This window comes from Odocoileus virginianus, chromosome 20 (assembly GCF_023699985.2).
Source record: "Odocoileus virginianus isolate 20LAN1187 ecotype Illinois chromosome 20, Ovbor_1.2, whole genome shotgun sequence".
Lineage (NCBI taxonomy): Eukaryota > Metazoa > Chordata > Mammalia > Artiodactyla > Cervidae > Odocoileus > Odocoileus virginianus.
The window spans coordinates 38,583,113-38,600,171 of record NC_069693.1 but is presented as its reverse complement, the minus strand read 5'-3'; the positions used below and the strand labels follow the sequence as shown (position 1 = coordinate 38,600,171).

At 33.7% G+C, this 17,059-nt stretch overlaps 1 protein-coding gene across 10 annotated transcripts in view; it reads left to right on the top strand.

Annotated features, from left to right (window-relative positions):
• The window catches only part of CHD9 (chromodomain helicase DNA binding protein 9), a 228,889-nt gene that overhangs the window by 137,156 nt on the left and 74,674 nt on the right, over positions 1-17,059 (top strand). For 7 of the 10 annotated variants that reach the window (XM_020873089.2, XM_020873088.2, XM_020873093.2 and 4 more), the window contains exons 3-4: positions 2,033-2,364; positions 15,634-15,745. In XM_020873089.2, coding sequence (XP_020728748.2) covers positions 2,033-2,364; positions 15,634-15,745 — 444 coding nt within the window. Of the gene's footprint in view, positions 1-481; positions 863-955; positions 1,225-2,032; positions 2,365-15,633; positions 15,746-17,059 lie in introns of those variants that run through there. The other 3 variants (XM_070451301.1, XM_020873095.2, XM_020873096.2) reach the window with 2 other exon arrangements.

Genomic DNA, 17,059 nt, shown 5'->3' with positions numbered 1-17,059 from the left:
TTTAGAATTTAAATGGAAATAGCTTCAGTTCTCTGTTTTAAAAATAACACTGTTAGCTTTTTGTTAGGAGAATAATGAGAGACCTTATCTAATTTCTTAAAGAGAAGTCACTTGTTATGTGTTCATTTGCATGACCTCCTCTTTAACCCTTCACTCCTCTTCAGCTGTGTTTATGCTTTAGATATTTTAGACTATCACGGAGAAAAGTATTTTTCTCTGGTAAAAATTGCACTGGACTTTGTTTTTTTAATGATGATAGCTACATAAAGCCACTTCACTACTGTTTTCATTTTCAAATAATTTTTTGAAATCAAGTTTTTACGTATATTTTTAAAAAACTTTTACTACAGGAAATGGTAGAGTGAGAGTTAAATATGTTACATGGAGGGAAGAACAGTCCATTGGGGGTTAAATTGCAGAGTCTAATGGAATAATAACTGGTAGCACCATCTGCTGGCCTACTTCCGCAGAAGGAGTCAGTATTTTTAACGACATCTCTAATATTCATGCTGATGCATTTTGATGCTTTGTGCATTCATTTCTTTCTGTGCTTTGTTGGAATCTGGCTATCTGCTTACAGCTATTGAGGAAACTCAGCTTTTTAGGAGGGGTTTACGCCTTTTTTATATCTAATTAGGATGAACAGTGGATATAAACTTGCCAAGGCAGAAATGTGTTGATAAATCACAATGTGTATTTGTGGAGGGTTGTGCATCTCTTGGTTGCAGCTTGCTAAATAGGCCATTTAGGAATCTTCTTTCAATGCTTTTTTCTTGAGCACTGCCTGGGGTGGTGAAAAAAGCAGAGGGCAAGCCTTTGTCTGACGCCAAAAATGTCTTCAGTGAAGAGGCCAAGAGGAAGGGTAAGTGAAAGCCTGAATGAGTGGGAGGAGGAGGGGTTCTTTGGGCTAAAAGGCTAATGGGATTGAATAACCTTCCTTATTACTGGCTGCTGCTGCCGGAGTCGTACTGCATCGCCATCTTGAGCTTGTTGCTGTTTTCTCGCGTCTTGGTTATTTGTTATAGCCTGTAGGCCTTAAGGTGGCATTTTAGTGAGCGATTCTAAACCCTCCTTCCTTTCTCAGTGCTGTAGCACTGCTATGAAACCTTTGATGAGGCAGGTATAGAAAAGATATCCAGTGAAGCACACTGGAATCAGCATGAAAATGTGTTTGGAAATTCCTGGTGGTTTTTTCCCTTGCTGTAGTCAGAGGCATGTTTACGGGTAAGAATGTGTAACAAAACTGTGATCTAAGAATATGTGGATGAATGCGTGTTTGAAGAGAATATTCTTTTAAAAATGCTGTTGATTTGCTTCCTGTGATATTGCTAAAATATTAATAATTTTAACGTAAAACTATAAATTTGTTTTTTTTCCAGAACTGCTTGAGCAAAATATTATGATATAGAAAGAGAAAAAAAAAATCCTCATTTAACTCTTTCACAGAAGAACTAAAACTTTCTCTAATTTTTAGTATGGTTTTGTCTGTTTACTAACTAGCTACCACTGCCGCATAGACTGCACATTAAAATGATTTAAATGGTTTCAGGTTCTAGTTCCAGTTTCTTGTAAAGCAGAGAAGCTTTGTTTTTCTAAAAATCATAATAAACTATGGGGAGTAGTCATTCTAAATGAAAGTTGATATTTTAAATTTATTAATAATTTTCAGAGTTCTGGAATGAAGAGGAAAGAAGATACTTATTCCAAATGCCCAGAATATTTATATGACTAAATTTGTATTAGCTATATTTATAGGACAAAATTCCAATCAGCTAATTAAGAATGCTGTGAAAATATCAGTGAATCTATATTACCCTTCTTTAATCTTCATTTTTAAAAGAGATAGTTTGGCTTTTTATTTTATACTTAGACTAATATCTAAATCAGCAAAATGTTTTAATTTTAAACTGTAACACATATATTTGCTTATGTATTTTACTTCTTTAAGCTTAATTCTGAAGTTTTGGTTGTTTGTGTTAATTATTTAAATGTACTTTTATATATTGTGTAAAAATTATTTTGATTTCTCTAGCCTCCATCTTCCAAGAAGAGTGATGGTTCTGGGACATACACTAAGTTGCAGAATACCCAGGTGAGGATCATGTCCGAGAAGAAGCAGAGAAAAAAGGTGGAATCAGAAAGCAAGCAAGAAAAGGCTAATCGTATAATATCAGAGGCCATAGCAAAGGCAAAGGAGCGAGGGGAACGCAATATTCCACGGGTAATGAGCCCTGAAAACTTTCCTAGTGCTTCAGTTGAAGGGAAAGAGGAAAAGAAAGGAAGAAGGATGAAAACCAAGCCAAAGGACAAAGAGAGCAAAAAAACAAAAACTTGTTCTAAGTTAAAAGAGAAGGCAAAAATTGGGTAAGTTGGTTAAGAATTAAACCTTCTTCCTTGGAAGTTTTTGTAAAAGCACTCTCTTTCTAATCTTTTACTTTTGATTTGCATGTGATGTGTTTCTCACTTTGGAGTTTTTAAGTTGTTAGACACTGTGTGTACCTCATTGCCTTTTTGAATGAATTGGGTATTGATAATATTCCAGAATTTTACTAAATTTACTAATATATGAACATACCTTTTTGTTAGTAAAAAGAATTTAAAATAGGAAAATATTTTATATATAAAACAGAAAAAGGAAAAACAAAAAAAATCCACATTGCTGTGCCAGTTCCAAATTTATTTAAAATTTAAAAGCGCCATGAAATTCTTTATAGTTATAGATTTCTTTCTCTCTTAGTTGTACTTCACTGGGTACTTGATAGTTTGGAAACATGAAATCTATTTTCTCATAAACCCACAACTTTGAAATAAATAGAATGGCAAGGAAACTAAGACCATTTAAATCAATAATAAGCAGCTCTCAATTCTTACAGACTTCCTTCCTTATAGTCTTTCTGATTTACTTTATGTAATAAAGAGGCCAGGTGAGGATTAATGTTCTAAGAGAATTATAAGGATAAAGAATTGCTTTTGGAGAGTACATTAATCCTAGGTGTTTTTATTTGACTACTTACCTAATACATTTTCAAAAAATAAAATGGAATAAGTATTATTTGTTTTATGTGTATGTTTATTTTATGTATACAAGGGTAATACTAATCTAAGGCCAACGGAGTTTAGACTTGTTTTTATGGGAATATTTGGTTATTTTTGGATGCTTTATATGAAATTTTAATAAAGCATTTAATTTTCTTTTGTCCACATAAAAGAGTACACAATAAAGGAGAAGTTTCATTATTATTAAAATCTTCATTTGCTTAAGAAATTATTTATATATTATATAGATACTTAGAACTGAAACAATTTTATAACAATTTATTCACTGCATTTTAAATGCAACCATCAAACTGAATTATATCATTAGGTCCTGAAGTCTTCAGTCCAAATCTTTAAATAACATAGGCTCTCTTGTTTTAATAGAGAAATAATTAATATTACTTATATTTTATTTGCAGATAGTTAACATGAAATTTAGATTTCTGTTCTTCTTATGTTTAAATGTTTTGGTATGAAGGTATCTTATTATTTCAATATTTTGTCTAGTTTTAATTTAGGAAACCCCATATATAATCCTTTAATGTATTAAAAGTTACTGTAAAGTTTTCCAGTTTTAACTTGTACAGGGATATGGACAAAGTAGTAGCACTATTTGAAAGGATATTTAAAATAATCATAAGAGGAAACCTTAGAGAACCTTCAAGAGTTACAGTTAGTTTAAATGGGGGGGATGGGAGGATACTAGAGGGAAAAAATAACAGAGGTGAACCTGGTCCAAGAAAAAAACAATATATAAAGGGAAATTAGAAATAAATTATAATAGAGAAACCTGGATTTTTTTAAAGTGTAGATTCATATGGTAGGGGATAGTAATATATTAGAGTATCTGTATTCTGTAATATTTGCATTTTTGTTAGATATAGATTAGTAATGATCAATTATTTTAATATTGTACAGCATGCTCAATTTAGTACTTCTTTTTTAGAGATAGCATTCGTGAGAAGAGGTCAGGATTGTATTGGAAAGATATTTCCATGGTCAGGTATTGAGTAAGTGATAGAAAAATCACTTGCTGAAAGTGGATGACTTTTTGATAGAGGAATTTATAAGTTGCAGGCAAGTAGAAGCGAAGCTTGTCCATATATTATTAAGCTATTGGAGTGCAACAGTTTCTTGATCATTTTTATTAGACAACCAAAGATTACTTTCATGTTGGAAGAAAAGGCGTGGATGGAAATGAAATTCATATACAACCTGGAGTTCTATATTGGTCACTTGAAGTATTTCATTACTGTGCTTTCCAGTTAGCCCACTACATTGTATTATTTTGAATTTGTTGAGTTTTTAATTTTTTGTGAAGAACCAACCATCCTTTAAATGGTTGTTTATTTTCATCATTTTAGTAGTATTTCATGATGTATTAAATGTTTTCTTATAAAGGTTTTGTTTTTCTTAGTTTTAAAAGAATCGAACTTTTTCTAATATCAGATGATTTATATCAGATAAAATTAAAGGGAGTGTGTGCTAGAACTTAACCATGAGCATTGTGAAACATAAATTTCAAAAATAACTAAATTTGTACCCAATAAGTTATGATTGTATAGTCAGAGTTCATTTAATGCACATATGTGATATATAATCTAGGAATTATTATATACTAATACTAATCTGAAGAAAACCAATACTGCCTCTGCTTGCTAATATGCTTGAAACCTTTGTATTTTTTCTGCCACTTTCATAGATTAATTTTTTTTAATTCGAGGAATAGAGTTTTCTTTTCAGAGACTTTGATATAATCGTTACAGCAATTCTGAGTTAGATTGGGCATGCAGTATGACAATGAAGTTAAGTGCTTTGACTTTGGAACCAGTTGTACTTATTCACATTCCCCCTTTATCACTTAGAAGCTGTGTGATCCTGGACAAATACTTAACCTCTCCAAGTTCTAGTTTACTCATACATAAAATGAGGATAATGATAGTGCTTGCCTTATAGTGTTATATTGAGGGTGAAATGATTTAATAACATTTAAAGCATATAGAACAATACCTGTAAATAATGTTAGCCATTATTTTCTGAAAACATAAATAGCATTTAGCTACTTAAGGAAAAACCCAAGACCAGGAGCTCTGCCCCTTGTTTGAAACTTAAGTTCTCACCTATCTGCCTAGGTTCTCTTTCTGTTAAGGCTCTCTTCCTGAATAAGATGAGTTTAAATATCAAGCAGACAAAATGAAAACAGAAACAGTTGCTAAAACTGATAAGAAGGAGAGTAGTTTAACTTACTAATATTTTTTTCTTATTTGTAAGCTTCTGTTTATCAGATTAGCTAGAGTGGCATTTGGGACAGGAAATTTTGTCTTGAAACGTGCTTGGAGTTTGAAAGGAATTACATGGTTATATGGAAGGGGTGGTGTGAGTTAAAATGGAAATAGCAGGTGTAAAATGAAGAGTGAGGTATAGGACTTTTTCTGCTTTGACATTTTTCATGATCTTAGCAGTCAGGTTATAAAAAGCCACCTTTCAAATAGAAGAGTGGGTATTTCTTTAGTGATCTTTGCTACGTAATAGAAGCTCCATGAATAGAAAGGAATGAATTTTATGAAAAGAATGAATGAATTGAAGATTAAATTTTAAATGATGCCAAATGGTTGCATTTGGTTTGTTAAAATCAGAAATGGCAAGCTAATCCTTCACTAAGTCACAGGGACAAAATTAATGGTTTAGTAGTGATGAAGTAAATTCTAAAATAAATTCATTCTAAGACTTCTAGTAGAATTTTCTTATAGCTTGGTTTTAGATTTGATTGAAGCATTTTTAGGTTTATGTTTTATAGCTTTGACATTTAAACTATGTTTCCATGTTGTCAATTATGATTTACTTCTTTGCATTAGATGATCAGACAAGTAGAATGCTTTTTACACTTAAAAATGTTCTTGTGGCCCTGTAAATTTAATCAGTAAAGGTAAAACCTTCATGATTAAAGGTTAAAAAATATTTTTTTGTATTACTCATAATTGTTTCTGTTGTTACAAGAATGGCAGTTAACAAGTGCTAGAAGTAGCTTTTCTCTTTAGTTAAAGTAGAAATCATCTAAATTAGAAAATATTTATCAAAGCAAGTTGGAATTAAGGGTGTCATGTTATAAAGAAAAACAGTAAAACATTTAATTAGATTTGGAAATTACATTGTGCCCTTCTTTGCAATTGTTGTTCTGAGCGCCCAAGAAGTAATAAGCAAAATAACGTTTATTAATTACCTACTATCCATATACATGGGCTTCCCTTGTAGCTCAGTTGGTAAAGAATCTGCCTGCAATGCAGGAGACCCGGGTTCAGTCCCTGGGTTGGGAAGATCCCCTGGAGAAAGAAATGGCAACCCACTCTAGTATCCTTGCCTAGAAAATCTCATGGACTAAGGAGCCTGGTGGGCTGTAGTCCATGGAGTCCCAAAGAGTCGGGCACGACTGAGCGCCTAACACTTAATTACTTACTTCTGCATATCATATGTATGTATGTTTGTATTTTTAAACAAAACAAACATGTAAGTATATCCATATGTGTGTCTATGGAGAGAGACACGTTTAAATAATAATATAAGGGGAAAATCGTATGAACAGAATCTGAGCGGAAGATAAGAGGAATCAGCAGAAATTGGGAATTATCACTTTATATTCCATGTTAGTGAAATAAAAAATGAGAGCCTTCCCTGGTAATCAGGTGGTTAAGACTCCACCCTTTTACTGCCAAACAGTGGGTGTTCATCCCTGGTCAGTCAGCTACCCCGCATTTCACAGGAAGTAACAACTGAGACCCTGATTGCAAACATTCAGAGTAGTAGAAATTTAGTTGTGTTTGGCTAAAATACAAGTGTATTAATTAAATGTTTCTCAGCATATGATAAGAAAACACTTTAAAAAATATGTGGTATAAATTTATTGTGTATTTTTAATTATTAATCATGCCATTAGTAGACTGTGTAAGTTCTGTAATTTTTAAATGCTAAGAAGATAAAATGTTTTATTGATTTGACTCCTTATTTCTAAACTTAAGTTCAGTGAAAATCTGAAATATTCATCTACAGAAAGAATTAATGTATACTTTATATATTATTATGAATTTAAGATTTACAGGTCCATTTTTAATACATATATCTTTATATAAGATGTATTATAAGGTCTATCACTAGTGAATAATGTATGATTATTTTGTTTAATCTAAAATGTCATTAATTATGACACTATTATGTGTCAGTTAGAAAACATATATTAACAGTTAAAACTATGGCATACCTTTGATTATTAGGTGAATCTTGATTTCATAGATGTTAATACGTGGGGAAAGGGTATACTTTAGAGACACTGTAGTATTTGATTTTAATTTTCCTATTTTGTCAGTATTTTTAAGCATAAATTTTTTTTTTAAAGAGAAGAAGTTAAGTTTTTTAAAGAATAAGGATTAAACTATGCTGATAAATATACTGACTATGATTAGCTAATACTTGGACCTTAGTGGCTATATGAAACAACTCAGTGAACTAAACATTTTGAAAAAAATGATGTCCAATCTTAAACTGGAAGTGATTGTTTATTTGTTTTATTTAGTATTATTTTTTGTCCATGCCACATGACATACTGTATCTTAGCTCCCAGTCAGGGATCAAACTCATGCCCCCTGCAACGGAAGTGCAGGGTCCTAACTACTGAACCTCCAGGGAATTCCCTGGAAAGGAAGTAATTTATAATCCACGTTACTAAAAACCTCGAATACAGTCCTCTTTTCATAAATTTAAAGATTAACTAAAAACCGCTTTAAAACTTGTTTTTTTCCAGATAAGTTTAAGCTAGAGTCTTGAGTTAAACTTTAAACTGGAATAATTTCATCAAGTTAAATATGTTTCTTCTTAAAAAAAAAAATACACATGTATATATCTGATGATTTTAAAAATAGCCCAGTGCCTGCAACTGGACTTATAAAGGAAAAAAAATTATAATGTAAAATAGTAGTTTTGCTTGGTTCCTCTACAGATGATGAATTGGATGCATTAATTACAACAAATGGACTAAATTGGATAAGATTCATTGTTTGTCCAATTATTGCAATGAGAGAATCTACAGGGGGCATTTACAGATTGACACTGCGAAGAATGTAGGTTGTTACACAAGTGGGCAGGATTTAGATGAGTGCATAAATTACATCTGAAAATCAAATATAACTGTCAAGTATATAAACACTGAGGTTTTCTAGTATGTGTACTTATCAAATGAATTAACATTTCAAATTTATACTTGGTTTGAAATTGCCCTTTGCTGTCTGAAAACAAGCTATGTTTTGTTATTTAGTTCTTTTACATGCCTGGATACTTGCTGCTGCAGTTTGCTAACATTGATAATGTTTTAAATAAACAAAACTTCCTTAAAGTCTTTATTATCATTATAGTCTGTATTACTTTGTTGCTTTACTTTGTGACATTTCCAAAAAGCAGACTGTCGCTTTATTTGAAGAATGTACCTATAATGACATTTTATTTTAGAATTAACATAGTAAACTTTCTGTAATTCATCATGGAGGAATAGAATGCTCTTTGATAATTGGATATTTTACTTAACTGATTTTATCTTATTTCTTCTACTTTTGGATCATCTGATTTCCTTCAGATAACATTTATGGCTATCAATTGTCATTGTATAGGCAATAGATATCCCTGGTTGTTCAAAAACCAGCCAACTTTGACCATAATGATTTTCTAAAAGATAATGTAGTTTCATAATCCTCTTTATTCATTAAAGTATATTGATATTAAATTATCTAGTGACTGGTTGAAGTATGGTATCATTTTATTTTAAAATCAGTAAGATATGTTGAAAATAGCAGAGTAGGAATAAGGAGACTTTTGTCTTTTACTAGACGTGTGGTTTTGGCAATTTGTTTTATCTTTTAGGGCTAAAGTTTCTCTATTTAATGGGATTGATAACAGCCTCACCTATATATGAGCTTTTCTCAGGGTCAACTGAGATATTATAGACAAAAGCACTTTAAAATTTTAAGTATTTTGTAAGTATAGAATAGTTCTATTATCCTAAATGTTTGTTCCTGGAGTTTTCTTCACTAATTATTTTGAGCCAGTGGTTCTGAAACCTGGTGAGAATTCTTATAAAGTCTGATAAGGGATCCCATTTACAAGAATCAGAATTCTGGAGCTGGGACCTACAAATCTGGAGTTTTGTTTTGTTAGTTGTTATTTTGAATTAATCTCACACTTGTGAAAATAGGTTAGGGTTCCCTTAGGCTCTTCACCCAGCTTCCTCAGATGTTAATAATGTCTTGTGTTACCCAAGCGCAGTGATCAAAATCAGGAAGTAAACACTTAACACAATCCTGTTAACCGAGTTATAGCTCGGTGCAAATTGTGTCAGTTCCATTTTATTTGGCCAGGATCCAGTTAAGGATTTTATATTTCATTTTGTTGTCTTATCTCCTCATACTCCTCCATTTTGGAGTGACTTCAGTCTTTGATGTTTTCCTCTTTGACGCATACTGGGCAGTTATTTTGTAGTGCTCAGTTGCTAAGTCATGTCCATCTCTTTGCAACCCCATGGCCTGCCGCCCACTAGGCTCCTCTGTCCATGGCATTTGCCAGTCAAGAACACTGGAGTGGGTTGCCATTTCCTCCTCCAAGGGATCTTCCTGACCCAGGGATGGAACCTGTGTCTCCTGCGTGTCCTGCACTGGCAGGCAGGTTCTTTACCACTGAGCCACCTGGGAAGTCACTTATTTCACAGAATCTCTCAATTTGGAATTTTTATTTTTAACAAACAAACTTCTAATGAAACCTGACTCACATGTTTAGGAATTACTGATCAAAACTAACCAAATGTTTGTTCTTTGTAATATCCCTTGTATACCATTTTAGAATGTTTAATAAACTGATACACTTCATTATTTCTAAGAACTAGTGTTCTATGTAAGTAACCATAGGATATGTGTATGTATGTGTGTATGCACATATATATAAACTGTATATATTTTATATAAAATATGTATTTTTTAAACTCAGAATTTTGTCAGTCAAGAATGACTTCAAGTTTTAGAATAAACCTTTTTCCTACAGAAGAAATGTAGCTTTTTTGAACAGAATGGTCATATGTGTAAGTATTTGGACCTCAGAAGTTTAGTAGGAAACTATTGTATTTGAAATATTTCTTGCAAAGTTAGAATTTGAAAAATACTTTTACATGGATTAATGATAGTTAATTAGTTTATGAATTAAGATGTTACTCCAGGCCTATACAATAATATTGGAAGAAAATGCAGAATCTTAGAAAAATAAATTTTGAAGGTATTTTTGTTTGTAAGTACATTCTTCAAATAATGTAATGAAGGTTTACCTTAGGTATTAGTTTAGTTCAGTCACTCAGTCATGTCCAACTCTTCGTGACCCCATGGACTGCAGCACGCCAAGCCTCCCTGTCCACCAGCAGCTCCTGGAATTTACACAGACTCATGTCCATTGAGTCGGCGATGCCATCTAACCATGTCATCCTCTGTCGTCCCCTTCTCCTCCCGTCTTCAGTCTTTCCCAGCAGAAGAGTCTTTTCAGATGAGTCAGTTCTTCACATCAGGTGGCCAAAGTATTGGAGTTTCAGCTTCAGCATCAGTCCTTCCAATGAATATTCAGGACTGATCTCCTTTAGGATGAACTGGTTGGGTCTCCTTGCAGTCCAAGGGACTCTCAAGTCTTCTCCAACACCATAGTTCAAAAGCATCAATTCTTGGGTGCTCTACTTTCCTTATAGTCCAACTCTCACATCTGTACATGACTACTGGAAAAACCATAGCCTTGACTAGATGAACCTTTGCTGGCAAAGGAATGTCTCTGCTTTTTAATATAAAGTATTAAAACACTTAGATCTAACTTATCCACCTCCACCAAAAAGAGTGAGTATTCAAGACTAATTTGGTAGCACTTAGTGTTTTTTTTAGCACTTAGTATTTATTCAGTGTTTATTTATAAAAATATTATTTAAGCAACTTAGTTCAGTGTCCTTATATACTACTAGAAAGGAAAAGTACAATCTCTTCATAGTCATAAATATCAAATTTTAAATCTCTCTGCTCCTGATTTCATTGAAGTTTTTATTGAGTGGGATTTGAGTCTTTAAGCAGCAATATAGATACCATATCAGATTATATATTTCACATACAGAATTTATTTAGCATACCAAACACTAATAAAATGCCTTTTTAAGCAGTGTACTGACAGGTATTAACGGGCCTTGATCTGCATTTCATAGGAAGTCATTTTTTTTTTTTTTTTTTTTTTAGTTCTACCACTTTATTGCTACCAACCCATCTCCCTCCACCCTCGTGCACACATGCTCAGTCATGTAATCACATGGACTTCAGCCCACCAGACTCCTCTGTCCATGGACTTTTCCAGGCAAGAATACTGGAGTAGGGACTTCCCTGGTGGTCCAGTGGCTAAGACTCTGAGCTCCCAGTGCAGGGGGCCCAGGTTTGATCCCTGGTCAGGGAGCTAGATCCCCCATACTACAACTAAGACCCAGGGCAGCCAAATAAAAAAAAAAAAGAATACTGGAGTGGGTTGCCATTTCCTTCTCCATAGGAAGTCATTATTAACTAACAACTTTCCTGCCACTAGTGTTGTCCTCATCTACAGACTAATCTAAATTATGCGTTTGGGTTTGGCGATGGATAACAGATGAGGGAGTGCATGCAAACTGTATTTCTATGAATCATTTTTACTTTGAGATATCCCTTACCTTGCCATTGAAGATCACCTGTCCAAGTGGCTTAGGTTATATTAAATAACCAGAAGTAACATAAAGGTTACTCGTAGAAGGAGGTTGTTACTTGAAGAAAAAGCATGACAGGAGACTCTTGGGAAACCAGTGTCTTGTTTGTTGATCTAGGAGCTGGTTATACATTTATGTTCAGTTTGAGAAAACTCACTGTGCTATATACGTTTTTGATATGTGCACTTCTCTGAATTTACATTATACTGTGGTATTAGTACCCTTTTTTAGGAAAACTGAGGTGTTGCGTTTGGGACCATTTTGAGATTTTAATGTCTGTGGGATATCCATATGGATATGTCTTATAAACAGTTGGTTATATGAATCTGAAGTTGAGGAAAGGTCTGAACTAGAGATAAGAGATTTGAGAATCTTCAACTTCTAAGTGGTTGTTACGACTGGATTAAATTTCCTAGGAATAGTATACAGAGAGGAAAGAAGTCTAAAGACATAACTTTGAGAAACACCAAAGTTTAAGGGACTGGCAAAAAAACAAAACTGAATCCTATTGAAAAATGACAAAGTAAAGGGTGAAACAGATCACCAGCCCAGGTTGGGTGCATGAGACAAGTGCTCGGGCCTGCTGCACTGGGAAGACCCAGAGGGATCGGGTGGAGAGGGAGGTGGGAGGGGGGACCGGGATGGGGAATACATGTAAATCCATGGCTAATTCATTTCAATGTATGACAAAAACTATGGTAATGATGTAAAGTAATTAGCCTCCAACTAATAAAAATAAATGGGGGAAAAATTTTTAAAAAGAAGAAGAAGAAGAGCAAAGAAGTTTAGTTAGAACCAGAAGAATGTTATGTCATGAATCTGAGGGTGGAGACGAGGAAAAAATAGTTATGTGTTGGTAGATAAAATTTTTTAAAATTTCCGTCAGATTTAGCATTACAAGGGTCATTGGTGGCCATAGACATTAGGCGGTCAGTCTTTGGAGTGAGGTACTTTTAATTTCTATCTCAGTTCTTACTATCGGTATGACTTTAATTTCTCTAAGCCTCAGTTTCCTCCTCTTGTATAATTTGACTCTCAGAACTATATGAACACGAAGTTAGAGAATGCATATAAAGTCAGCAGAGGTTGACTCTGAACATTGAGTAAATGGAAGCTATGAATACGGAAATGACAACCCACTCCAGTATTGTTGCTTGGAGAATGCCATGGACCGAGGATCCTGGTAGGCTACAGTCCATGGGGTCGCAAAGAGTCAGACACGACTGAGTGACTTCACTATACACATGGAAAGTTGTTTTAAGAGTTTTGATTGTAGTGGATTGAGGAGTGAAAGGAACAGTATAAGTGACTCTTGAGAACTGTGGATAAGGAGGGGAGAACAAGATGATGTGGTGTCTAATAGTAGATACTACCTCAAGGGAGATTTTTGTTTTAGGAGAGAAACCAGAGTAAAGGAAGAGGGACTGGAATTTAGAGAGATGATGACCTGTGTCAACAGGGGACAGAGCATGACTGTGGGCAGTTCCTTAATGCTGGGTCAGAGTATCCTTTTATACTTTCTCTGATTTCCTGGTTTCAGAGTAAACTGTATGTTTACTCTATGTCATTTGTTTTACATACTCAGAAAAGTACAAGTGAGATAACCAAGTAAAAATTACCATTATCATGTTGAAAGTGGTGATCAAACCAATATGAGAATACCCTGGGAGTTAATCATTCTAGAATTTTTTCTCACCTCATATCTCATTATCCAGTCAATAACCAAGTCTATTGTTTCTGCTTCCAAAATGAAAAATTATGTATCTTTCTTGACTTCTTCATCCACCCTACCATGGTCCTGTATTTCATTCTTCATTTCTCACCTGAATTGGCAGCCTTATTGCTGGTTTCCCTCATTTACATTTCATTTTGTTCTAGTTGCATTGCTTTTCCTTGTTTAAAATTATTTTCCCCCCAATTTTATTGAGATGTACTTGACATATCACAGTGTATTCGTTTATGGTGTACAACATAATAATTTGATGTGTGTATTTATTGTGAAACTGTTACCACAGTAAGTTTGTTAACATCTGTCACCTTCACAGTTATATTTATTTTTTCATGTGATGAGTAACTTTTAAATTACTCTCTCAGTAACTTTCAAATATTTAACTCAATATTATTATCTATAGTCACCAGGCTGTACATTACATCCCTAGAATTTTTTTAAAATTCTAGCATCTTCTGGTTGCTTTACAGTTTCTTATCCATCCAAAATATCTCCATGCCATTTGTTGTCAGTGGTGAGCAAGACAGGTTTCTTTTCAATTTCTGCCCTATGGAGCTTAAAGATGGCCTTAAACTAAAAACATGAACTCCTTGTGTGTAATACAGGGTCTTCTGTGACCTTGACCCACCTCTTCCTGTAGTACTTTGTGTGGTCCTAACATGCTCTTATCGTTGCATATTCTCACATCTTCTGTGGTATCCCCCTGTCTGGAATGTACCCGGTCTTTTCTTTCACTACTTGTTGGGCTCCCTTTCATCTTCAGTTCCCTTTCTCAAACATTGTCTTTTCTGTAAATCCTTCTTTACTCTTCAGTAAATGTAAGCATTTCTTCTTTGTCTTCACATTACATCTTGTTCTAACTTCCTCTTTATTTTAGCTGAGATCATATTCTAACAATGATATGTAAGGTTAGGAACTTTGTCGACTTTACCTTCAAATCCTAGAACCCAGGAAAGTGCCTGGCATGTCACAGTTAGATGTAGTTACCATTAGTTGAGAAACTACTATGTGTTAAAGGCTGTCCTCAGACATACATTATCCCGCTTAATTCTCAGCAAAATTATGGCTCTAGCTATTGCAATATCCCTATTTTATAGGCAAGGAAGCTATCAAGTAATTTCCCCAGTGTCACACAAGATAAGTAAAATGGTGACATCAGGCTTTTATATTTTTGAAACTATGATTTCAAAGTGGATGCTTTTAACCTTCAAGTTTTCCCACGTTAGTAAATAACTGCTGAAAAGTTTTTTGATATATTTCTAATATATCATGCCTGCATATAATTGGGAAGCTTACTATGTTTGGAATATAGATATCTAAAATAGAACTTTCCTAATAGTGATCATGTCATCTCATCTATTGAACCAGATAAGAAAATGTGGGATGTACTCATGTATTTCTGTCTTTCATCAGGAAACAAACATAGAAAACACATTTTCATTTTAGACATTGACATTCAATTTGTGTTAATATACGTATATATGTGTATATATTAGAGACAGATAAATGTATGCATATTGTAGAAATATAAAAAATCTTACTCTTTAGAAAGATAGAGTGCAGCTGAGAAAAGCCCTAAGTGAAATAATCAAAGAACAATTAATTGTTTAAGTGTTTTAAGTAAGGGAAAAACTGCTATAGGGTAGAAACAAGTGGAGACTTGGAGAATAGGTAGGATTCAAAGAAATTAAGTGGAATTTGAAATAAAAAGTAGTAGAAGGAAAAAGAATCACTCATTCCAAACCTATCCAAGATAATAAAATAAATGAACTATGTTAATTATTAAATAATTAAATCACCTGACATTTTTCTCATGAAAAATAATCATAAGCCTAAAGAAACAAATGCTAGAATTTAACTATATTTCTAAGCTTGAAATGTGTTAACTGCATTATTGGTTTCTGTTTGTTCCTTTGGAATAGAGTTTATCATTTGAAAATATCATTTTTTATTTCATGATAAATAGCATCTTTGAAAGTTGGACATTCAAGGGATATAAAACAGAAGAAAATTTATCACTGAGATCTTACTTTGACCAAAAATGGAAAAATACAAAGGGATCTTACTGTTTACTCTTTTTCTACTAAAACAGAAAACTCATTATTACATTGGGTAAGAAACAAAAGAGAAAGAATGAGTCTTCAGATGAAATATCTGATGCAGAGCAGATGACACAGCATGCATTCAAAGAGGAAGACTCTCAAGTGAGTATAAAATTTTTTTCTGAGAAATGAAGCACTGGCAGATTTAGATAGCATAATATTGTTTTATGGTTATTTATACTGTAGTTTAGTGGTGAAAGTACATTTTATTTTCATAGGACTTATATGACAAAACATTATTACAGGATGGTCCTACAGTGTTAGACCTGGGAGGAAACTTACACATCCTCTTCAAACCCTCTCAGTTTTCAAATAATGAGACTGAAGCCCAAGAGAGTTTAAGTAACGATCCAAAAACCCTGGTGGCTTTTAGCATGGAGAGTATCTAGTGGTATTATTACCCTGTACTTTTAGAGCATTATTAAATGAATTTATTGATGGAGATACTAATTTTAAAAGTCACATACCAATGATAAAGCAAATGGGTTGAATCATTCTTGGAGATAATTTCTTTGGTCTGCTTCTACTGAAGAGAAGATAAACAGGTATATTAAAAATCCCCTAAAGCAGACAAAAATACTGTGCATTCTTCCTTTTTATTTTTTTAATAGCTGTATATTCAAAATAGCCTTGTGAAGGTAAACATGACCCAGTGCAGGCCATGATAACCCAGGCCGCCCCTGCTCTCTAGTTTCAAAGCACGGCCCTCGGCCGAGGGGTGGTGGAGCGATGCGTCCCGGGGCCGGAAAGCCCCTGAACGGCCTCTCTTCTTCCTCACGCAGCTTCTTACCCACTGGGAGAGCAGTGGCTCAAGGCTCCTGGGCTGCTGCGGGAGTTGAGGTAAGGGCAGTGACTGGAGCTCCTGGTGCTCTGCGGCCTGGCTTTTTCTTCATGTGTTGTCCTGAACCTAGGCACACTTAGCATTATCCAGTCTGAGAAAAGGGAGTTGCGTTTTTTCTGAAATGATGCTGGCCATTTTTCCATTATGTAATTACCAAACAGTGAAATGGTAGAATAGGGTAACATGCACATTTCTTCCATGCCTTTCACAGTAGTTAACTAGGTTGCTTCAAGAAGCGTTTTGGTTTAACACAAAAATTTTAATGGAGAAGGAAAGAAATATTTTCTGGTAAACAGTCATAAATCTGTATTATTGATATATTTAAATATATGAGTATATAAATTATGTATAAATATCTAAAAGTAGTTTTCAACCACAATGGATTGTCAAGATTTGAAGGCTTGCAAAGTAATTGAAGGTTTAGAGTCAAGTGAAAAATCTAAAAATGTGGTTATGATATTTAATTTTTTACCTGATAGAGAATAATTCAGTAATCTAACTGTATTTAGAGACTTAAATTATTTTTAAAAGTCCCTATAGCACATTTTATTAGGTTTATGATAAACAAATGGTAT